At 50.3% G+C, this 24,110-nt stretch overlaps 1 protein-coding gene across 9 annotated transcripts in view; it reads right to left on the reverse strand.

The window, feature by feature from the left end:
• MACROH2A1 (macroH2A.1 histone) overlaps window positions 1–24,110 on the reverse strand; it is a 64,618-nt gene that overhangs the window by 34,422 nt on the left and 6,086 nt on the right. For 8 of the 9 annotated variants that reach the window (XM_070076118.1, XM_070076116.1, XM_070076117.1 and 5 more), the window contains exon 2: window positions 19,857–20,061. In XM_070076118.1, the coding sequence (XP_069932219.1) occupies window positions 19,857–20,028 (172 nt within the window). In that variant the 5' untranslated portion in view covers window positions 20,029–20,061. Of the gene's footprint in view, window positions 1–19,856; window positions 20,062–21,079; window positions 21,098–24,110 lie in introns of those variants that run through there. The other variant, XM_070076115.1, reaches the window with a different exon arrangement.

A 24,110-nucleotide genomic window follows, 5' to 3' on the forward strand; every position in this document is an offset into this window, starting at 1 on the left:
ACACTCTCCCTGGTTCCCAGAGCCTTTTCCCCTGTTCTCTCACTCCATGGTTCGAAGTTCAGGGGCCTCCATTTCTCCATGTAGGAAGTGTTAAGGGCCATGTTCACATCTTTGCTGATTCAGCTTGGATTTAGGGAAGCCAGACCAGATCTACCTAGAAGTGAGCAGCCCACTAGATGTGCAGCAGAAGGGTTGAAAGCGTCTCAGCTCCTTGTGCCCTTGTGCTGAGCTAGGCGTGTGTGTGTGTGTTTGTGTGTGAGACTCTGCTTGCTTCTTTATGAACGAGCCCCAAAGTCCAGGGAAATTTCCTTTCTGCAAAATTCCCAGCTCATCTTCCATTTACATAGGCCAAGATAACTACTCCCCGCCCTCCCCACCCCACCCCACCTCACCCCACCCGCTCCAAAGAGCATGCCTGCAGCCCTGGAGGGAGGAGGGACACAGGAGGGGCAGATTCCCACTCCAGCTGGTTGAGCAAGAGCTTTGTCTTCTGTTTACTCCTGCATTTTTCCAAATGGACAGTCACCATAGTAACACCACTGTCAAGGGGCACACAAGACAGAGCACCTCTAGGACACACCTTTTATGAGATGTATACTGCACTCCCCACCCCTCCCCTGTACTGCAGCGGGCAGAGGAATGGGGCATTTTTTTCAATGGCCAAGAAAGATGGAGGGCACGCCCTGATTGCTAACAAAAGCAGGAACCTGCAGCAGGAACACATCCCTTGCCAAGTGTCAGTAATACCCACCCTTTCGTCCTCAGTCCTGTTTTAGAAACAGCCATGGTAAAGGGCTACCCTGCTGCAGGCGAGAGGGTGGTGCGCACTGCCAGTGCCTCCGCAGGACGGAGCAGTCCGGGCTGCCTGTGAGGGCATGCTCACGTTCAAGAGGCGGCGAGGGAGAAAGGGTGACTGACTGCTGAGGAACTGGGCAGGGCACATGCCACCAAAGGCGGTGACCTGATAAATTTTCTTTCCCAAATAGGATTCTCTGCTTTGCAAAAGATATGGAGGGCAAAGTCATAGAGGCCCAAGCCCAAAGCTTGCAGTGGTTCTGCCAGTGCCCCTCAGGGCAGGCTGGTGGGAGGGGACACACCCCACTAGCACTGGGGGCTGCCTCCTGGGCAGGACCAGAGCCATCTTTAGCCTCTGCCTCAACCTGAATGGAGCCCATGCCTTCCTGCCGGCGGGACTGGCAGGGTGAGGTGGGGTGCGTGGTGGGGGTAGAGGTTGTCTCCTGCAGTCCATTTCATATTTTGGTAGCTTGTGTGCATCTCTAAACTTTGTCTCTGGCTGGTCTCAGAGGAAAGGGACTCTGAGAAACAGAATGGAAATCACATCCACAGACACAAATCCCTTTCTCCATGGGTTGCGGAGCTCAGTCCATGGAGGAAATTTTCAGGAACCACAGCCCTGCAGGCTGTAACCAAAACAAATGGAATCCATAAGAAAGTCCAGGAGGAAACTGGGAAAAGAGCAATTAGAATGGAGAAGAAACAGAATCCCTTTCCAAGTTCTCTGCCCACCCAAGCCAATTCTTGTCAGCCAGGGACAGTCAAATTTTTGTTACCAGTGACCAAAAATGTTTAGGGTCAACTCTGCATAGGATAGTAAGTGTCATAAAGTTTCCAGTTAACAATCTTGCAAAGAGGACAACAGCTCACAATAGTGAGCAGCACTGGCCAGCTCATTAGCTATTCTTTGAAGACTGTTTTGTTTAAGACCTAATTTGCACAACACCCCAACCTCTCTCACTCCCACTCCTGAGCAGACCCAGTCCCTGGCAACTATTGAGCAGCTGGCTCATCATTACCGCGGCCAGGACCAGAGAAGCGACCCCATCTTCTCCTCAGAGAAGCAAGCGCTGCAGAGGTACCCCTGGGCCAAATGTTCCCCAGCCTCATTGAACATGATCGTTTTAAGGCAACTTGACAAGATTCCCAGAGCCTCGAATAATGGCAGGATTTGGCAGCCTGTTCCACTACAGAACAGCTGTCTGAACGTGAATACCTTTGACAGGTCTACTTTCCAAGTTCACCCAGAGACCAAAGGCTTAGGGCCGTACCCCGCTCTCCCCAGTCGTCTTGAACCAAACCATTTCTGTTGTATTGCAGCACTCTGTCTACCTTCCTTTAGGGAGATGAAGTCATGGTTTGCAGAATTAGACTCCTAACAGCTAACAGGTGATGTGCTGAGGCTGAGCCAAACTCTAAACACAAACCTGCAATAGGAGAGAGTCGGGGGCTCTCACAGAGCCGTTTGAAGCGTCTCATCTAACAAAAGAAATATTGAAAATAACAACCAGAAATCAAAGGCAGGCAAATGTTCACGTAATCCCAAGGAGAAAACAGATATTTGCTATAAAGCCAACAACATGACAAGGAATCTGTTTATTGTATTTCTTTCTATTCATCATCCTTCCATCAGCAGTTCATAGAGTTCAGAACTATTTGACACCATTCCGGAAGGCCTTAACCCAATCAGCCCCAATCATGGGGTAGGGGTGGGGGGTGACTGCTAAGAGCTTCCTGTGTTCTCACCACACCACAGCCTCCCCCAGTTCTCTTGGTGGCCCTGCGTGCTTACAGCCGCATCCCAGAATCTGCTGCCCTGCAGCCACCTTTTCAGGACGTGAGAGGTAGGGTCTCAGGCTGTCAAGCCATCAGCTCAGAGCTTTGGGCCACAGACAGGCTTCCCAGGTTGCCTGTCCCAGGGCCACTAGAGAAGCAGGCTTTGCACGGAGACAGTAAAACCGACAGTGGTAGTTGAAGGCAGTATGTTCTGTGCTGAATACAGAGCATTTTTAAGAACAATGTATCCTTGTTCCTCCTTAGCACAAAGTCATCCACTACTGTGAGGCCCACATTATAGACATGTGAGAAGGACCCAGAGCCAGGGGTCCCAAAGGGTAGCATCTGCTTCCGTCTCCCACCTTCCCACAAAGTTCCCCAAGGAGACAGACATGCAGATTAATTAGGGAATTTCTGAAGTTAGTTCCATTGGCTGCTGTTTTCCATATTTCAAAGTGAAAAGTGATTTTTACATTATACACAGTAACAAAGGAAGTGATGGGATGGTTCTTGGCAAATATCATCTTAGTCTAACCACGTCCCCCACCCCCAACTCAGCCCATTGCCTGAACAGGAGAGTACTTCAAAATGGTCACAGAAAATGGAATTTCTGTTTTTTGTTTGTTTGTTTGTTTTTTAACAGGTAGAGTTAGACAGTGAGAGAGAGACAAAAAGGTCTTCCTTCCGTTGGTTCACCCTCCAAATGGCCACTATGGCTGGAACTATGCCGATCCATAGCCAGGAGCCAGGTGCTTCCTCCTGGTCTCCCATGCTGGTGCAGGGCCCAAGCACTTGGGCCATCCTCCACTGTCCTCCCGGGGCCACAGCAGAGAGCTGGACTGGAAGAGGAGCAACCGGGACAGAATCTGGCACCCCAGCAAGGACTAGAACCCGGGGTGCCGCAAGTGGAGGATTAGTCAAGTGAGCCATGGCACAGGCCAGAAAATGGAATTTCAAAATAAGTTTATTTTGGTGCAAATATCTTTGAGATTTATGCATATGAGGGTCATTCAACAAGTTCATGGAAATGATTATTATGAAAAAACTATGTAGGGATTTCAAATTTCAAGAATTTACTTTGTGGCGGATTAATGCCCTGGCCTGAAGCACCGGCATCCTATATGGGCGCCAGTTTGCCGGCTGCTCCTCTTCCCTTCCAGCTCTCTGCTATGGCCTGGGAAAGCAGTGGAGGATGGCCCAAGTCCTTGGGCCCCTGCACCCGCGTGGGAGACCCAGAAGAAGCTCCTGGCTTCACATCGGCACAGCTCTGGCCGTTGCGGCCAACTGGGGAGTGAACCGTCGGATGGAAGACCAATCTCTCTCTCTCTGCCTCTCCTCTCTCTGTGTAACTCTGACTTTCAAATAAATAAATAAATCTTTCGGAAAAAAAAGTTCTTAGTCAACTCTTGCACATAATTTATTAAAAAAAAAAAAGAACTTATTTTGAACCTCCATTTTCCATGAAGTACCTTTGTACCTTCCTTGCCAGGAAAGTCTCCACCTCCTCTCTCTTTCCATGAGCAGTTCCAGGGCTAGGGCTGGGTCTGCTGTCACACAGTCCAGGTCTGAAGCTCAGAGCCTTCACCGAGCTCTGGGACGGAGGCCAACATGCATCTAGGCCTCAGCTCCCCATCCTATAAACAGGGGTGACCTCTGAAGTTATCTCTTAGGCTTGCGGAATTAGGACTTAGGAAGTAACATGCTTAGTACACTTGATGAGTGCAAGCTAGTATTACTGAGGTTATGACTACACTCTTTTTAAAAAGCATAGCACGTTTGATTACTAAGAGAAGAAAACTATACATTTTTTCCTCAGGTTTCCTCCATCTGCACAACTCAATGAATGGAAGTGTGCAAGAGCCAAGAGGAAGAGAAAAGCAACAAGAAACCTAGTTTCCTCCCCCAAAGGTTTACTCTTTGCTGTTACACTTAACAGTTTACATATGTTTGAAAAATGCACTTGAACTCGATTAACCTCGGTGCTGCCAGATCTGCACTGATGGAACACAGCACCCAGGGCGGCCCCACAGGCAGTCCCTGCCTTGAGACGGGGTCTGGGATTTGTGTCTGACCCCTGCAGGGTGTGCCATGGCAGGGGCAAGGCAGAGCTAGCTGCTGAGGCAGAGTCAAGGTTCCAGGAAGAAGAGGGCTGAACGAAGTGCCCCAGAAGTCCCAGGAAACCAGTCCTAACCCAAGGCCTAGCTGGCAGCTGGGGAGAGCCCCCTGGCCCACCAATCACTTGCTTTCAAGGACTCTGACTTAATTTACAAGGAACCAGTTAATGTATGTGTTTGCTTTAAAATGGAAAACCACAGCCATTTGTTCTTAATTCATCACAGGAAGGAGTGAACAATCAAGAGATGTCTGCTGAAATGAAAGGATTTGAGGAGTACAATATAAAGAGGAAATGCACGTTAAGAGCCCAGTCATGGTACCGGGTCCCAGATGAATTCTGAAAGGGGGGAAACAAGGAACAGCGCAGCGTGTTTTGAGGGCAGCCGCTGTGAGGGAGGCGCCACGGCAGAGCCTGCCACGCAGGCCTACACAGGTCTGCTTCGAGGGTGGGACCGCCTTGGAGCTGGGGCTAGCTCAGAGGAGACATTGGGATCCACCCTCTTCTAGGCTTCATTAATTTATCTTCCGTGCATTTTCTTTTCAAAGTAAAAAGTAAACTTAAAGTGCAGGGTAGATAAGAAATTGAGGCTGCTCTGCCACGGGCCGCCCGTGCTGGCCTCTGCTGCTTCACATCACAAGCATGCCTCAGCCATTCTGCTCCAGCCTTAACTTGCCTTTTGATATAGGAAACCCTGTGCTTCTTCACAGATCATTGTTTTCCAAGCACTCTGGGTTTGTCATAGAAGGGGAGACCTCAAGACCGGCTATGGGGGAGGGGTCATCTTTCCCAGCCCTGCCCCTGTCCTGCCTGCCCATGTGCAGCCTCATGCCACACAAGGGCCACTTGTGTAAAGATCTGCCTAAGTCTTATCCCCCAGGAATCCTCCTCCCCTTTGCCAGAGGATACCGATGGAACACTGGCCCAAAAGCTGTTTGCCCTCCGGCCTCGCTCAGCACCACTGTACTCCGCTGAGGCTCGTTGTGGCCCCCCCGTGGACCCCTCCTGTCACCTCTGTGACTTGCCATAACCTCGCCTGCCCTACTGCTGCTGCAGCCAGCATTCCCAACACCAGCCCCTTCCTCACAGCCCAACATCTCAGCACTGTCATTCCAAAGGCCACCCCCGTCCTGTGCTCACACCTACCTCCCACACGTGTGCTGACTTTCTCATCCCTGTCCAGGACTGCCCGTCCTCTAAAGCTCATCCTGTAATATCCCTGTCCCCCTTGCCCACACCAGGCCGCAGCAATCTCTGGTCTTTGCAGGTCCATACCTCCTTGCACTATGACAATCACTTGTGCCTGCCTCAGAGCTTGTCCCCTCAGGCTGTGTCTCGAGGGCAGGAGCCAGCCTTGGAGCACTGGGCATATATACCAGTCCTCCTCGGGTGGCCACTGGCTCAAGAGAAAGCAAGTATGAAATGCCCTGAGTGCGGCCTGGGCTTCCATTCCCCTCAGTGCTCAGGTCTGGCCCAGGAGGATGCCTGTGGTCCAAGGCTCTTCTGGGGCTGGGCTGCTATACTGAGTGCCTTTGGACAGACAACTCTGAGCGTCAACTGCCCCCTTCAGAAACACAGGTGGTTTCACAATTCAATTAGTTATGGGTAGTTTTGCTACCAATATTAAGAAAAACAAAATATTCTAGTTCAGAAAGCCTAACAAATGTGAAACCTTTAACCAGTGCCTGGCATATGGTAAGTGCTCAGTATGCGGCAGGTGTTCAAACTTCAACTGCTCCACCTTCACCCGGAATTCCCAGCACTTCCCCAGACGCCATCTCTGAATCTGGGAGACAGACTGCTGGTGCCCAGGGCAGGGTAGGAGGACAAGAGCAACAGTGCTACTTCAGTTAAGCACCAAAAATTTCCAAATGAACAGTACACACTGACTTTCAGCAGAGAAGCTAGACTTAAATGTTAAGCAAGGACAACTTGGCTGCCAATGAACACAAGCAGCATCAATCAGGCTAAGGATGGCAAGGAAGGCCCACAGATCAGCCGCTCCCTGAGCACCCCCCACCCCCAGCTCCCACAGCTGTGCAGGAGAAGAGCCTTCCATACAGACACAGAGGAGTGAAAGGACCCACTAGGGCCACTACAGGCCTCCAGAGAAAGCAGCTCTGGGGCCCAAGGAACCATACTTCTGCCCACTAACTGGAAGACACGTTTGCCTAAAAGGACAGATGTGGAAGGAACATGTGGGAGGCAGGGTCAGAGTGGTGGGCTGCACTTCACAGCCTGGCAATTTCAAGGAGGGCTTATGCTATCTTCTTGGTACACAGGATTCGAAAGGTGTGGTGGGAAGAGACAAAGAGGGCCTGTGACAAACCTTTGGGTTTGTCTTCCTGCTAGAACACAGTTGTAGCTCTGAGAAGCGGCTTTCTCCTTTCATGATATTTAAGTCTTTGTTAGCTGGACATGAAGGCCTCAGGCAGGGGAGGAAAATAAGGGCTGTAAATATGTTCTCCTGGCTGCTGGTACTTTAAAGGGGAGACACCGAGAGAGTATACTTTCAGGATTCTTACCTCCTCCCTCCTTTTCTCAGTAGGTAAACAGCTCTTTCAGTAGCCACTCTTGGCTGTCATCCACAGAAGGACCCATGGACCCTCTGGAACCCCCTTGGGATGCTGCAATCTTCAGTGGGCAGCTCCTGGCTCCATGAGCTTTTCAAGGCAGAGTGAGACACCCTCAGTGGCTCTCCCAGTATGGAGAACAACCCTTTTAACACTTCGAACGCTCTCCTGTTTGTGTCTCTCTTCAGACAGGTGTGGCCCTCTACGCCCTTGTGTTATTCCTAATTAGACTTCATTGAAAACTCCAGGGGACTGGTTTAGCTCTCAGCCTCATCAGCTTCCTGGGAGCATCTGACATTGCCAACTGCACCCCCTCCTGAAACTCACTTCTTTACCTGGCCTTCGTTCCTTCAAGAAAAACAATTTACTGTGCAGCTGCAGAACATGGACCTTGTGCTGGGAGCTAAGCATACGACACAGTCCATCCCTGAGACCACTGACATGGCCTCTGAAAGTCTGGCACATCACCAACCCTCAATATACATCTGAGAAAATCAACAATTCTTTTCACCCAAGCACGCAGCTTAGCACCTTGCACCTAGTTAGGGCTGGGTAACTTGGTAATTGATGAATTACTAAACTAGTGACCCAGGCATTAGAGTAGGCAGGCAGTGACTACAGATGGAGACGCAAGGGTGTTCTCCAAGGCCCTGGCCTACTCTCACATGTTAGAATGGACACTCAGGACCTAAGCAGGCAAAGGCAGCTACAAGGCCTCGGTTCCAGAGATAAGAAGCCCACAGTGGGCCCAGGATGCAACCAGGCCTCACCCACACACCCAAGTGAAGACTTGAGGTTGACTGAGGGACTGAGGGTGTTGAGGGGAGGTTAGGGGCACAGCAAAGATTCTTAGATTCCCCTAACCAAGATCCTGGCTCAAACATAAATAAAGCACCCAACGCAAAACACCTGTGCCCAACACTCTCCTGATTCCTTATTTTTTGGCATTTCATTTTCTAGACTTATTTGATAATAAAAAGGGAAAAGAGTATCTTCAGGGGCCGGTGCTGTGATGTAGCGGGTAAAGCAGCCACCTGCAGTACCAGCATCCCTTATGGGCGCCAGTTCGAGTCCCGGCTGTTCCACTTCCGATCCAGCTCTCTGCTATGGCCTGAGAAAGCAGTACAAGATGGCCCAAATCCTTGGGCCCCTGCACCTGTGTGGGAGACCTGGAAGAAGCTCCAGGCTCCTGGCTTTGGATCGGCACAACTCCGGCTGTTGCAGCCTCTGGGGAGTGAACCATAGGATGGAAGACCTCTCTTTCTCTCTGCCTCTCCTTTTCTCTGTGTAACTCTGACTTTCAGGTAAATAAATAAATCTTTTTTAAAAAAAGAGTATCTTCAGAAAGACAAATAATATATATATATATAAGAAATTAGTAACAGTTTCCTGGGAAATGAATTGCAAAAGAGAGGGGAGGGAGACATATCTCCTTGTATACCCTTTGCTATAGTGAGAATTTTATCACAGATATGAGAAACAAAGTATTTAACAGGACACACCAATGAAACAGAAACAGCCCTTGCTACATCTAGAAATTTCATGTGTGATAAAGGTGGCATCTCAGGTCACCAGGGGAAAGATGGAAGAGTTAATTTTGCTGGGATAATGTGGGAACTATATGGAACAAAATCAAGTGGGTCCTTATTTCACCCCACAGAATAGGATAACCTTCAAACAGTTCAAAGCTACAATGTGAAAAACGGAACCATTATAACCCTGGGCAAAAGCATCACTTTATAAACCTGGAAAGAAGCAGACTTTCCCAACCATGACTCAGAATCTAGCAGAAATGTGCTCAAAAAGACTTCATACATTAAAATTATTCAGACAGAGAATATAAAATCACTATGTAAAAAATACTTAAAGATCTGAAAATGAGGGGAACATTAAAGATTATAAAGAATGACCAAGATAATTCACAAAGAACTAAACAGAGCTTTGAGAAATTAAAGTATAATTCAAGTAAAAAACTCAGTTATCAATTAAAAGATTAGATACAGCTGAAGAGAGAATGAGCCAACAAGAGCAGAGTTCTGGGACACATACCAAAATTAATTTATAGAAAGATATGAATGCAAAGTATGAATGAGATGAACACACCTGGAAGACAGAGTGAAACACTACCATATACTTAGTTTGTGTTCCACAGGCGAGAACAGAATGGAGACATCCAGAGGAATGACGGCTGAAAACTCTATGGAAGAGACAGATGTGTTATAAACAGAACCTGAAGCCATTTACCACTAATAGACCCTGACTAAATCAAATTCTATAGAATGTGCTTCAGTCAGACCAGAAAAAAAAATTTAATCTTTTGGAAGGTCTAGACCAAAGGAACGCACACTGTTTTGGTCACACCATTTTCCTGGCCTGATTCCAGAAACAAGTTCTGCAGGGTTTATCCATAGGCCCAAACAAGAACGGAACCCTTAGTATAGAGCTTGTCTACCCATCTGCAGCCCCCGAGGCAGAAATCAGAGTTGCATATTGCTCCTTGAAGGCATGCTATCAGTCATGAGGTTCCTTTGCCCACTGAGGCAACAAACCAAAAGAGGTTTTCAACACATGGTGTTGGAACTGGACATCCACATGAAAAACAAAGCACAGAGACCTTACACTCTTCACAAAAATTAACTCAAAGTGGATCTAAATGTAGAACACTAAACTATAAAAACCCTAGGAGATAACAGAAGAAAACCTAGGTGACCTTGGGTTTGGAAATGAGTTTCCAGATAAATGACCAAGGGCACAATCTATGAGAGAAATAACTAATAAGCTGGATTTCATTAAAGTTTTCTTCTTTGTGAAAGACACTGTTAAGAGAATGAGAAGTCACAGAGTTGGAGAAAATATCTGCCAACAGAAGGAGCGAGGCCCTTCAATCAGATTCAAGCAATGCAGTAAAAGCCTCAGCCTCAGGCAGAGAGCAAGGGAAACAGAGCTGGCATTTCCCACGGCGAGCCCAGGTCATGACGACACTCCCTAAGACAACTTCATGGGCTCCTTAGAAGGAAGCAGGGTGGGTGAAGGGCTAGATAAAAGCTCAGCTTGTGCGATCAGCAGCTGAGTCCTGTGCCCTGGAGGAAGCACGTCCTCACACCACGCTGCAACTCCACACCCTGGTTGAGGGAGTGCAGGGGGAAGTCCAACCCTCAGGGGCTTCCCGGCTCCAGTCTCAAGGCCTGAGCCTGACCCACCTGGCCACAGGACACCGCATCATCAGGGAAATCCCAAAGGCAGTCATTCTTTCTGAAGTGCCCCTCAATGCACCATGACCTGTCAGCTCCCTTAGGAGACTGAAGATCAACAACGCAGCACAACGGCAGCATGTCCTTGATTACCGCACCACTTGCTTGTAAGCCTACTATGTAGCAATGATTTTCCGATCGGCATCAAGAGAGATCTATAGCACACGTTAATAAAACAGTAAGACTAGACTCTGTCACAGATGCACACACCAAAGGCATTCAGTGCCAGCTGAATGAGTAGCAGGATTACGAATGGAATTTAGCTCCTTAAACTTTGAAACCTGTGTTAGAAGGGAAACTGCACTGAAATACAGTCTGCACACGCTGGGTACCCAGCGCACTGCAGATGCAAACTCCGTGTTTCCAACTTTTTCCTGTTTACAAACCTCTGGCTCATTAAAATGCTTAGTTTTCCCTCCCCTGCAGATTTTTGTTTTTTAATGTAAAGAAAACAAAGCTTTCTGGTAAGAATACAGCATGATCCCCAGCGTAGGACAACTGCCCAAGAAAGTGCTAGGAAGAGGGTCTGGGGCCTAGTCTGAGTAGTGTCTACAGCAAGGACAGCCATGCAAGCAAGGGCTGAGGTGGGAGGTCGGCACCGTGGTGCAGCTGTTGCCTGGGACACCCACACTTCATAATGGAGGCCTGGCTCCAGTCCCAGTTACTGAGCTTTGACTCAGTTTCCTATTAAAGAGCATCCTTGCAGGCAGTGGACTGATGGCTCAGGTACTTGGGTCCCTGCCACCTAAGCAGGAAACCTGCATGGAGCTCCAGGCTCCTGCCTTAGGCCTGGCCGAGCCTTGCCTGCTTTGGTAACCTGGGGAGTGAACCAGCAGATGGAGGATTCCTCTCTGCCTTTCAAATAAAATGAATAAAAATCAAAAACAGAAAACAAATGAGCAAGGGATGCAGGAATTCAGAGGGCCTTGGAGCGAAGAGCTGAGCCGGACTGTCCTCCTCCTGCTGCTCTGTTCTTAGCTATGTGAGTCCAGCACACACTGGGTATCCCAGGTAAGAAAGTAGTCAAGGCCGGCGCCGCAGTTCAATAGGCTAATCCTCCGCCTTGCGGTGCCGGCACACCGGGTTCTAGTCCCGGTCAGGGTGCCGGATTCTGTCCCGGTTGCCCCTCTTCCAGGCCAGCTCTCTGCTGTGGCCTGGGAGTGCAGTGGAGGATGGCCCAAGTGCTTGGGCCTTGAACCCCATGGGAGACCAGGAGAAGTATCTGGTCTCCTGCCATCGGATCAGTGCGGTACGCCGGCCATAGCGTGCTGGCCACGGCGGCCATTGGAGGGTGAACCAACGGCAAAGGAAGACCTTTCTCTCTGTCTCTCTCTCTCTCACTGTCCACTCTGCCTGTCAAAAAACAACAACAACAACAAAGTGGTCAAGAGCCTTGAGACTAATGCTCAGGGCATGAGACAGAGCCACTGCAGGCTCTGCCTACCAGGCTTGCTAGATTCTTTCCTTCCCACATCAGAAGTGCCAGGTGGACTGATGCTGGCTGAAGTGACTATGCCACAGCTGAGGAAAGGGTTCTCTCTTTCACTTCCAGGCATGGGGGTGAGGATGGACCGTGGCCCGGCGGCTAACACCACAGGGGTGTACAGCATCTGACCAAGTAAGAGGCCACCAGTCACACGAGCTGAAACATGGGATGATTATTTTGTGAGCCAAAACCAGATGGCAACGCATATTTTTCACAATTACACCTTTGTCCATGGGTTTCATTACAGGATGCAGTCAGGTCCCAAGGCTGGGTCCCATCCAGTCTGTTAAGGGACCCTGCTTCCTTCTCAGGTCAGAAGCTGGCCCTGTCAACTTCACAAGTACCCAAGTACCTGCTGGCAGCTTCAAACTGGAGTTATCTGCTGTCTGAGGATGCTGGTGTCTGTGAGAGGAATGTAGAAGTTCTGGACAGCAGAGGGGATGTGGAGAGGCAGGGCTTGGGAAAATAGAAGAGGAGGAGTCGGAGATTAAGAATACGCAAATCCAAGTTCCAAGTATCTTCAACACTTTGTAGATTAGATCTAACGAAGACAGGAAAAAATAATCCAGCCACAGTCTCATCATCCAAATCAGTGGTCACCTTGGGGTGGGAGGGAAAAAGTGTCCATGCATATTACAAGACCACCCATCTTGGGGGCTGGAAGCCAGTGTTTTCCATCATCCTCAATGTCACTGGGAGGTAAGCTGATGCGATAAGGAGTGTGATCAGGCTAGGAACAGTTTCTGAAGTTTATTCACTTAACCCCATCTCATAGCACTGCTTCTCGTGGGTTTCACACACAGCATTGTCTCCTACACCACCTCATTCAAAGGACTGATGCAGGTGTCCCTTCAAAGGTTTCTGTGACAAAAGCTTGGGAGCCACTATACAGCACATCTCCTTCCCTCTGGGATTCTCAATGGCACCAGGGTGTTGAAAGCTCTGGTAAGTCCAACAGCAAAGAAAGCTGACTCAGCTGTTTGCCATTTATGTAAAACAAGTTCCTTTCTGAGGAATTCATGCAAGTTACTCAGGCATCGATCCCCACAGAGGGCGTGGGAGTGCAGTCACCCTGATTTCACCACTGTGCAACAGTCATCACCCACGTAGGTGGTGCCCAGTGCAGCTTGAGTGACGCTGACACAGAGGGGCCTGGGCCCCTAATTTAAGATGCTTGAACCCCAGGACATGTGCTCCATGCTCTTCCACACAGTTCTCATGCATCCTACATGTGAGCCTCAACAGTATCCCCAACAGCAACAAAAACTGGGGGGAGGGGGCAAAAGCCATGTCACATGTTTCCTAGGTCACGTGACACCCAAGCACTACCAGCACTCAGGAGAGAGGGTCCAAGGACGCTTGCTGAAATGAACTAGAATCATCTTCCCTTAAAAAAGCATTAAGAAAAAAAAAAGCTCCACAGTGTTATGAGGGCAGAGACAGCAGCTGGACAGAGGCTATCCCTGACTGCCTCCACTTCCCCTTGAGGACACTCATTTTTATCTGCCAGTGTTGACTATGAATGGTGGCCAGATGGTCTGGACGTAGTACCAATCCTCACAGTAACCCCAGCACAGGCCTGCTCTACCCCCAGGCTGATGGTCAAGAGCCAGAGCTAAGCGGAAGCAGAAGGACAAAGTAAGGCCCAGCCTGGGGCACTGAGGCAACAAGCTGACAGCGCCACCCTCCGCAGAAAAGCTCTGGGCTCCAGGGCTGCAGGCACAGGACCTGGGGAAGGCGTTGTCTGGCCACCAGACCCTCAGTTGTTCCAGAGCCTGCCTTTTCCATTTAGGTTCAGCAGATGACTGGGCCCTGCACCCACGAGAAGATACCAAGGCCAGCCTCAAGTTTCAGATTCACCCTCCCACGTGCCGTCTAGCTGTGAAGCCCTAATTAGGAGACCCTGTGTGGCCCCTGAGCCCTAAGAACCTGCTCTTCACAGGGGACCATGTGGCTGGATGTGGACAGACCCTGGCTTGCAGGGCAGCTTCTGGTTCTCAGACTTTTGGACTGGTTTGGCCACAGCTCTGCCCTCACAAAGTGCTAGGACTGGGCACACTCAGCTCCAGGCTAACCTGGATGATCCTGTGTCAGGAGCTCAGGACAGGAAGGGACTTGGACACCAGACAGGAGTCTAGCAAAAGGGCATGTGGGAAGCCGGCGCCGCGGCTCACTAGGCTAATCCTCCGCCTAGCGGCGCCGGCACACCGGGTTCTAGTCCCGGTTGGGGCGCCGGATTCTGTCCCGGTTGCCCCTCTTCCAGGCCAGCTCTCTGCTGTGGCCCGGGAGTGCAGTGGAGGATGGCCCAGGTGCTTGGGCCCTGCACCCCATGGGAGACCAGGAAAAGCACCTGGCTCCTGGCTCCTGCCATCGGATCAGCGCGGTGCGCCGGCCGCGGAGGGTGAACCAACGGCAAAGGAAGACCTTTCTCTCTGTCTCTCTCTCTCACTGTCCACTCTGCCTGTCAAAAAAAAAAAAAAAAAAAAAAAAAAAAAAAAAAAAAAAGGCATGTGGGAGTGCCAGGGTGATGACGGCTTTCGGAAGGGGTCACCAGGGGTCTCTTTAAACAACCCAGAGGGAGTAACCCCGAAGCTGCCAAGAGGTTCTCGGGTGCCAGGGGAGGCCAACTGGGTTTGGAGCCGCTCAAAGAGCAGCATGCAGCAGTGGGCAGGACAGCTCCTGTCATCATCACTACGGAAAGTAGACAGCCCAGGCCCATAGCAGCCAGAACAGGATTCCTGAGGACTCCCCTCCTCTCCTGTACTTTAACCCTCACGTTAATTGTTAACATTTGGGCATGCACAATGTACAATCATCAATAAGTACTTCACAGGCATGCTTTCACTTCATCCTCATAAAAACCCTATGAGAAAGCTACTATGATCCACACTTTATAGATGATAAAACCACAGCACAGACATGTGAGTGACCTGCCCAAGGTCACAAGTACACAACACAGCTCTGACACCAGGGCCCCACCCTTAACTAGTCAGCTCCTGAACACGGTCAAACCCCAAGGAGGCCCCAGGGCTGGCCACCAAGGAGACATCAGCTCCCCGCTTTAGAAGCGCTTGGCCCTTGGTGGACCCTGCAGTTCAGTGGAGGTGTTAGCCACCCAAGCATCCAGAACTCGCCTTGTCTCTCCTCTGGGCCCTTCTGAAGTCCAAAGGCCTGGCCCACCTATTTAAAATGAGCATCCACAAGGCAAAATTCCATCACCAAGTCCATAACTGTTTATGCCACCTGAGAGAGCCTGGACCAGTCCCTGCACAGGGACAAGCAGGGCAGCTCTGGCAGCTGGGGAACAGAGAGCCCCAGGAAGAGCTTCCTGACTTCCACTTACAGGGGACTCCCCGCTTGCAACAAAGGCAGACCTGCATCATCACGGCCTTTTTCTCGCCTGCAGCTGTCTCTGGACAGAAGCTCCCTGGGGAGGGGTCTGGCACCTGTCTGGGCAGGGCACGGCATGGGCCTCAGTGAGGAGCTGCTGAGTGGGGGAACTTGCCTCAGTGGTCTGCATCGTGTCAGAGTGTGATGCTTGCGCCACATCCTGACTGAACCCCAGGCTGCTGGTTCGCCAGACTGTCCCTGTTTCTGTAGTCCACCTACACTCTGGGAAGGGGCTGGCACTCGGCAGGCACAGCAAGGGCAGGTGGACAGATGGCACAGCCTCTCCCCCAGCTCTCACAGAGCTGCCTGGCACCGTCTGGCTCCCCAGGTCTCAGGGAGGAGCTGGCTCCCCAGGCCTCCCCCATAGAGGAGTCTTCCCGGGTCACCAGCACCCTCTTTTCACCAGCTTACACCTCTCAAAGCACGCTACATCCTGTAAGCATGCGGGCTGCCTCAGACTAGACTGCTCCACAGAGCACAGCAGAGTTCTTTCTGCCCTGGCCGCTCCTACACTCACTGCAGAGTCTAGCACAGCGCCTGGCAGGCAGAAGGCGCTCAGTGGGATCCATCAGACGGTCTTCAGTGAAACAAACGCACAGGCAGAGCGGAGAGAGGGCTTGCTCACCTCTCCTTCTCACTCAGGGCCAAAACCAAAGTTCGGAATGGGCAGTTGTCCACAGCACCCACTCACGTCTCAGCCTGACACCTCCCAAGAGCACTCATGTGGCCGTGCAGCACCAGTTTGAGGGGCAGGGCACAGCAAAGTTCTCACTGGACATGGCCCCGGAGCTCAGCTCCTCCCCCACCAGGAAACAGGACACAAGTGACCATCACAGTGACTGAGCACAGGACATTCTGTGTGGTCTCTGGTGTCAGGCTCCATGTTAGGGGCAGGCATCAAGCAACTATCAACTCAACAACTCAGCTGCACACACACAGAAGAAATGGCTGAGATTCAGCCAACTCCAGCCCTGAGGAAAGGACTTCATAACATTTAAAATATGTATGCTAATATACCTCTTCTGTAATACACAGGAGTTGATATGCTCGATGCCACAGTGAGAATCTGCACTGAGCTACTTCTCGGCTGCAGTGACCGGCTGCCCCGGCTACTACACACATGCACGGCAGCTGGGATAAGGATGAGGAGCATGGCTGCAGGAGTCACAGTCTGCAGCTCCCGTCAGAACAGACCCTCTGGCCTTGAGCACTGGGTTCAGTCTGAGAACAAGCCGGGCACAGCCAAGAAAAATGAACAGATTTTCTACATGGCACAGGCAGTTGTTGTCTGAGACATGATGGTGCTGTGATTACTCCCTCACACCCCAGAAATACGAGGGAGCCAGAAAGAAGAAATGAAACTGAGGTTGCATTTAACCTAGTGACAGGTGCCTCAGGGCACGCAGGAGCCAGGAAACATGGCTGCCCAGGTTTGCACAGCACGTCAGTCTCCTCACTATGCTCAAACACATCCCCTTTGACGCTCACAGAAGCCCAGAGCTGACCAAGTGGGACAGTTGTCTCCCTTTAGCTGGAAGGAAATGGGGAACAGAGGCCCCCCTAGGCCACACAGCATAAAACTAGTGGGCAAGAACCAGAATGTCTTCTGCTTCCCATCGGTGACCCCTCCCCGGGTCCCTGGCTGCCTGCCAACGCTACACATAACTTTCCTCGGTGAGGCGCCTGCATATGGTGAGAAGCAACAAGACGAGCTCCTACTACCAGCCGTGCCACCCAAGACAATGTGTGCCAGGCAGGAAGCCGAAACTTCTCCAAAGTGTGCAAACAACAGATACTCCTCAGGCCTAGAGGATCTCAACAGAACACAAAAACTTCATCTCCCTCATGCCTGTAAGGATCTTCGATCAGGAAAGAAAATCTATGTTTGTTATGGGGGAACCTTGGCCTTGCCTTATTGAGAGGCCTAGGAACCAGGAAATGATCCAGTTCTTTGGCTGCCTGGCTGCATCACCTTGGAAGGGTCACCCTATCTGATTGAGTCTCTCTTCTGCTGGCTGAAGGAGGCAAGGGTGCTCCCTCCTAGCACCCACCCACCTAACTGATCACATACCAAGTGGTCAGTGGTGAGCCTTACAGCAGGCGCCTAGGGGCTTGGTCCTTCCTCAACACCTAACAGCTTACATGCAACCCTGGGTAGTCCTCTGTGCTCTGAGGCCGGTTATCTCCTTCCCACAGTTTCTATGGAGCCAGAGCTAAATTTCTACCTATGAGAAGGATCAAGGACCTCTTGGAAAGAAGGCTGATTCCAAGACTGGGGAAAGGAAAGCCCAGGACTGAAACATTTCATCATGTCAAGCAAGGAAATGATCAGAAACTGATGGAAACATGGAAAAAAAGACTCAAGACTCAGCTTGAAGGTCAAATGTGAGGTAATATGAGCATTAAAATGAGCACTGACAAGAACAGAATACAACCCACCAAATAAAAAAAAATCACGAGCCAACATTGATAGTATCAGAAAGGGGGGGGGGGGTAATGGAAGCACTCCTACTTATGTAAGAATATCAACTAAGAAATACAAAAATAGGAAAAAATCACTATGTTATCATCATGATGGCATAAGAGGTTCTGGTAAGATGACAAAGAACACTACAGCTACTACTGGGCCCAAGAACTGGGATGCAGGATGCACAGAAACCCAGCAGACACCACTCCAGCTGAACCAGCAACCTCATCACACCAAAGACAGGACAAACCCACATGAGGAGCCTTCTAGGATGACCCAACATCTCTGATGCTTCTCCTGCCAAAATGTTTAGCCAGGGTCTGATCCAATGACCAACCCAGGTGAAGGACTTCTGAAGAATACCTGGCCCACACTCTTCAAAAATGGCAATGCCCAGTCCCAAAGGGACGAATATCCTATGTTCTCTCTGATCTGTGACAACTATCAGAGCACCTAAAAGGAAATCTGTAGAAGTGAAATTGACACAACGAGAAGCAATGACTTGATCAGCCCTTGTCTTAAGTGTCGAGGAACAGTTTATTATTTTATTTTTTTACTATTTTCTTTTTCTACTTAATACCATTTGTTAAACTCTTCACTTAACAAAGAATTATTCATAGGTGTATAAATCCAACTGAAAATAGATCCCAGTAAAAAATAAGAGTGGGAATAAGAGAGAGAGGAGATGAACAGTTGGGCACACGCTCCATCAGACCTACCCCTAAGAGTAAAGCTAAAAACTTGCCATGGGACTCCAAAATCCCATTAAGTTGGGTGGTACTAATTCCATCTTACATGTTAAAGTGATTGTTTTAAGTGTGCAACTGATCATATAGATAGAAATAAATGTCAAAGGGGTCACATAAGTAAGACCAAGTGTCTGGTAATAACAATAGATACAATTAAAAAGGAAAAAAATGATCCAACATGGGAAGCAGGCCACACAGCAGACTCATAGAATGACAGACACCCTAAACAGCACTCTGACCTCAGAATCAGCCCTTAAGACATTAGGATCTGCCTGAAAAGCCCAAGAGAGCATTTCAGGCACAGAACGCCAAGACACTGTGGCAAAAAATGACCTACATGAAGGAGCTCTGTGAGTGAGATCCCAGTGGAAAGAAGGGGCCTCTGAAGGGAGGAGAGAACTTCCACTTTGTTATGGCCCTACCTAAATACAGATGGAGTCTGTGGACTTGAAAGGCTTCCATCGCCTTGGCAGTTCATGACAAGAGCCTTGGGTGATCACTGACATCATAAATAAGAGTGTCAATTGTTAAATCAACAACAGGAGTCACTGTGCAATTACTCCCCATGTAGGACCTCTGTCCTTAATGAGTTGTACTATGAGAATTAATGATAAAACTAGTCTTCAAACAATATTTTATATTTTGTGTGTCTATGTGGGTGCAAACAGTTGAAATATTTACTTAGTGTAGAGTTGGTCTTCTGTATATAAAGATAATTAAAAATGAATCTTAATGAAGAATGGGATGGGGGGGTTGGGGGGGAGAACTGCTTTATTCCTAAAGCTGTACCTATGAAATCTGTATTTATTAAATACAAGCTAAAAAAAATGGCAATGCCCTGAAAGATAAAAAAAAAAAAAAAGCTGGAGAATATAGCTAAAGATTACATAAGACTAAAGAAATCCAACAGCTAAATACAATGTATAATCCTGAAACGGATCCTGGATCAGAAAAGGGAATCTGAAGAATGCTACTGGGACAGCTCAGGAAATTTCAGAATGCACTATGGAACAGCCAAAAATAGAGAGGCATCTATGTGTAAAAACTCACACTGAGGTGAGGGGAGACAAGCCAAATGGGGCAAAATATCATAACCTGTGAGCTGAGGAGAAAACCATTCCTGTAACTTTTCGAAGCCTCAAGTGTTTCAAAAGAAAAGAAACCAAGAGGTCATATCAGTCCCCGGAACGCCCTCAGAACTGCTGCAGCGGAGCCCACCTGCCTGCTGACCCACTGGCCGACCTGGGCATACTCACCTGTCAGATACTCCAGGACAGCAGCCATGTACACGGGTGCCCCCACTCCAATCCTGTACTTGGGGTGGCCCTTCTTGATGTACCGCAGCATCCGCCCCACGGGGAAGATGACTCCTGCCTTGGCAGACCGGGAGGTCTTGGTGGATTTCTTCTTCCCACCGCGGCTCGACATGGCGGTGGCCCTGGAGGCGGATCAGCAAGCACACTGGGAAGGCAAGAGGCATACCCATCAGGATCACTGGTGACAGCACGTGCCATTTCTAGTCCTCTCGGCCCCCAGCAAGGCCCAAGTCTGGCCAGCAAACGCCACTGCCAGCCGCAGAGCACTCCGAGCCCAGGATACACACTCCGCTGGAGCAACTGGGCCCCAGCAGAGAAGGCTCAGCTTTGCGCATTTTATACCATGACATCAATTTTATCAGCCACTTCCACTTAAATGTTACACTGACAATGGTTGCTCTTAAGTGTCTTGCCTTTATGCCACCTGATATAAAAGAAAATGGGATTTTCTGTTTAATAATTGCATTTTCATACACTTGAGACCAGGGCTAATAAATGTGCTGAAGCCTTCATAAAATAAAAGGAAACTATGTCACCTGCCCCTAGAATGAAGATGGAAAGCCTGGTACCTAGGTTCTCCGAGACAAGCAGCATCCTTGCCTTATGAGCCCTCATCTGTGAGAGGCAAGTACAGCTTAGTGTAGACAGGGCTGTGTGTAGCCAGGAGCAGGAAAGAACTCTCTAAGTGCTTCCAGTTCACAGGATGGGCTTAACTTAGGAGAAGAGGGGGTTGCTTTTCCTTCCCCCACACTCCCCACAACTCCCTCCAAACAGCCACCCTGACCTCTGGATGTTCTCCTCTCCGCCCCACTGAGATGAGATCCAGGTCATCATCATCCTACCCACATGGACACACACCTCCTGAAAGGTCAGCCCTCTAATTCACCCTCCAACATGCAGACAGGATGGTGTTTTGCACACATACACGACAATGCTCTGGCCCAGCAGCTTCCCAGGGCTGCTAACAGTCCTCAGACAAAACAGAACCTTTGGCCTGCCATGCACTGCCCTAACACTCCAGGCCTAGCATACCTGTCTGGCTTTGCCCCAGGCCACTTGAGGTCTAAACTTAGAGCCCAGGGGTTCGCCACAATGTCCTCCTGCTCCTCCACCCTCTTCTGCAGCAGCTGTTCCCTTTTCCCAGGGCCCCCTTGCTCTCTCACATTTGCTCTCTGCCCTGTGCCAAGCCTTCCCTGAGGCCAGAGGGCTCAAGTTCAGCTGCTCAGTCCTCTGGGCTCCATGGGCTTCACCCCACAGCAACGAAGTTCATGCAAGTCCCATTTCTGCCGTCAGACTGCAAGCAGGTGAAGGGCTGCCTGGACACTACCCTAGCACAGCAAATGTGTGCTCAAAGCACTCAATGCATGCATGCATTCACTTCAGGATCCATGCTGGGCAGATGTGGTCTCTGCTCTCTTGGAATTGCTGGAGAGAGAGAGAGAGAGAGACATTAAGTGACACCACCATCTTTAAATGGCCATCATGACGAGTGCTCTTAAAAGAACCAGTGCAAGGTACGAGGGTTCCCAGCCCGTACTGCAGCCCTGCGGAGCATCCACGCTTACTGAGCCCAACAGGCAGGCCTCCCTGCCCTGAGAACGAAGGGCTGGCTCTGTGGCCTGTGGGCATCCAGCTCTCACAGTCCACGCCTGTGACCACGGATGACCCAGGGCGAGGAGTCCTTGTTTTTCCTATGCTCAACCTTATCCGGGTGCGTTGCTGGGAAATGCCATGGTCCACACCTAACATCTCTATGACCCTAAAAGCACTTCAAGTCATCTGCCTGACACATGGTTGCAAGGGCAGCAGGCAGAGAAAGCCTGGGCAGCTATGGCTCAAGCCCTGGCTCCAGGAGCCACAGGCCTTGGGAATGAGAAGCCTGCACCGCACCCTGTCAAGGGGCACACGTCACAGCTGCTCAGTGAATGCCAGACAGAGTCATAGAGGGGTCTGCATTTCCTGAAACAATATTTGGCTGTGTTTCTTGCTCTAACAAGCTCCCCTTTAAAGCAGTCCCCTGCATACACGTGCCCAAGCTCTCTGAGAGCAGGAAATGGCGTGTGTGCCTGCGTTTTTGGGGAAAGCTGTGCCTGGCCTCCTAGCAGTCTTTTACTTTCCTACCAATGTGTTTCACAGACCAACAACTCAATGCCTTAAGAGTAAGAGCTCTTAAATCTCAAAGTCTCTGCCCTTTCAGTGGGGGAAGCCAGTGGCCAGTGATGATAAACAGCAGCTCAGCCCCTTCCTGACTGGGGCAGTCTTTGGTGTTGTCTCCAGCAACCTTCTAGGTGTTGTCTGGGGCTGCCTCTGTGGGCATCAGGCAGTGATCCCATGCAGAGAGGGGCCGTTAGCACACAGGACCAGGCAGGTCGTAGGCATCCTTGCTTCTTAAGAGTGCCTCTCCTTGTCTACCCTGCCACTGATTCTAGCTAGGAGTCTTTAGGGAACCATGCTGGTGACTCCCAGATGGTGAGGGCAGCTTGAACTCCTCTCGGTCTCTCAGTCCCCTCAGTAGCAACATCATCCACCACACTACTCTAGCACGAGTCAGCCTGGCTCCCATTTCTCAGTCCCACCCCAGCTCCACAACACCAGGCAGGCAGGCTCTGAACACACCTCCAGATCCTCTCAACCCCTTCCCTTCTTTGCCCCCTATCCCCTGCCTGGGCTTGGCCTCCTTACTTCTCAGCTGTTCTCCCAGCACCAGCCTTTCTCGCAGATACCAGAGGCACCTCTGTCAACTCTGATGGTCACCCATCACCCAGAGCTCCTGAGGTGGCCACTTAGGGGCTCTCCAATCCATCCAAGGCCCTGTGCTCACTGTGCTGGATCATGCCTTCAGACAGACTATTCCTCTCTCCTGCCCAGAATGCCCTCTGTCCTCATGGCAACCTGCTAAGCACACGCTCACATGCCTCCTCTGCCAGGGAGCCTGGAACCTTCCTGCACCCGACCACAGCCTGGAATTGCTCACTGCACTATGTCCCCCTAGCCCATATCCTGGCACGTGGCTGTGTGCCTACCTCCCCGACTTGCTTTGATGCCACAGTGGCTAAGCCATCCCTGGTGCCTGGTCCCAAAGAAAGGTCTCATGGGTCATCACGCATGTCCCAGTGCCACCCTGATGGCAGAACAGCTTTGCTTCTCATTGAGTCAAGCTGTTCTCAAATACAGCCGCTCTAAGTCCCTACTCTGCCAAGGGGCTGGCTTGAAGACTGCATTTCACTCCTCCCCGTGTGCTTTCTGCACTTCTAACTATAGTTCCTCAAGCTGCAGCCACGGAGATGCAAAAATTCTGACTAAGCCATAGAGCCTTACAACATGCAGCAACGTGTGGCAGTTTTTAAAACACCTTTTGGAAAAGCGCCTCGCAGCTGTGCAGTCTCCAGTCAAACCCACGAGTATGCCAGGCCCATCCCATTCTTCAGAGGTCTCGAGAGGTACCGGCCGCCCCGGCCAAGCACCCATGTAGGGAGAGAGCTGAGACACATGCTGCTGAGCAGCAACGACTGACAGCCAGAAGCCCAAAGCCAGACTTCTCTGTTTCTAAACACGGCCCTGCCATCTAGCAACCTGTGTGCAAGTCAGGTTAACTCCTCTTAGCCTAACTTCTCACCTGGCAAGTGGAGGTAAGGTACAAAGGACCGCAAGGGTTGCTGGGAGAACCGAATCAAAGTGCATGCAAGGGTTCTGACACTTTTCAAGTCAGTGCTCAGTACTTAACAAAACCAATGCATCTAAGGTTTAAAAAAAAGTTACACTCTTGCAGGACCTATCTTGGACGTTCGTATAGGTGAAGGCATTGCTAACTGCTTAACAGGTGAGCCGCCACAACTTACTTCTCACTCACAAAAACCCACAATCCATGGCTGGCTGGTGCTTCTGCTCCACATACTGAGAGATGGAACCGGACTCCTCCCCCCTGTGACTTGGGACATCCTCAGGGCCTGACTCCCATGGTTGACACAGGAGGGAGAGACCACAGAGGGCAAGGCGTGAGGTTTTCAGGGACAGGCTGAGAGTGGAGCATACCACTTCTGACCATGACCGATCAACTAGAACTTGGTCACATGGGCACACTTAGCTGCACAAAAGGTTGGAAACGGCCTGTAGTTATTTACTCAGAAGGAAAGAGGAAACACCCTGCCTCTGTCAGATCACAAACCAATCTGAAAGCTGGCCCTGATACCAGGG

The sequence above is a fragment of the Oryctolagus cuniculus genome, chromosome 6 (assembly GCF_964237555.1).
Source record: "Oryctolagus cuniculus chromosome 6, mOryCun1.1, whole genome shotgun sequence".
NCBI lineage: Eukaryota > Metazoa > Chordata > Mammalia > Lagomorpha > Leporidae > Oryctolagus > Oryctolagus cuniculus.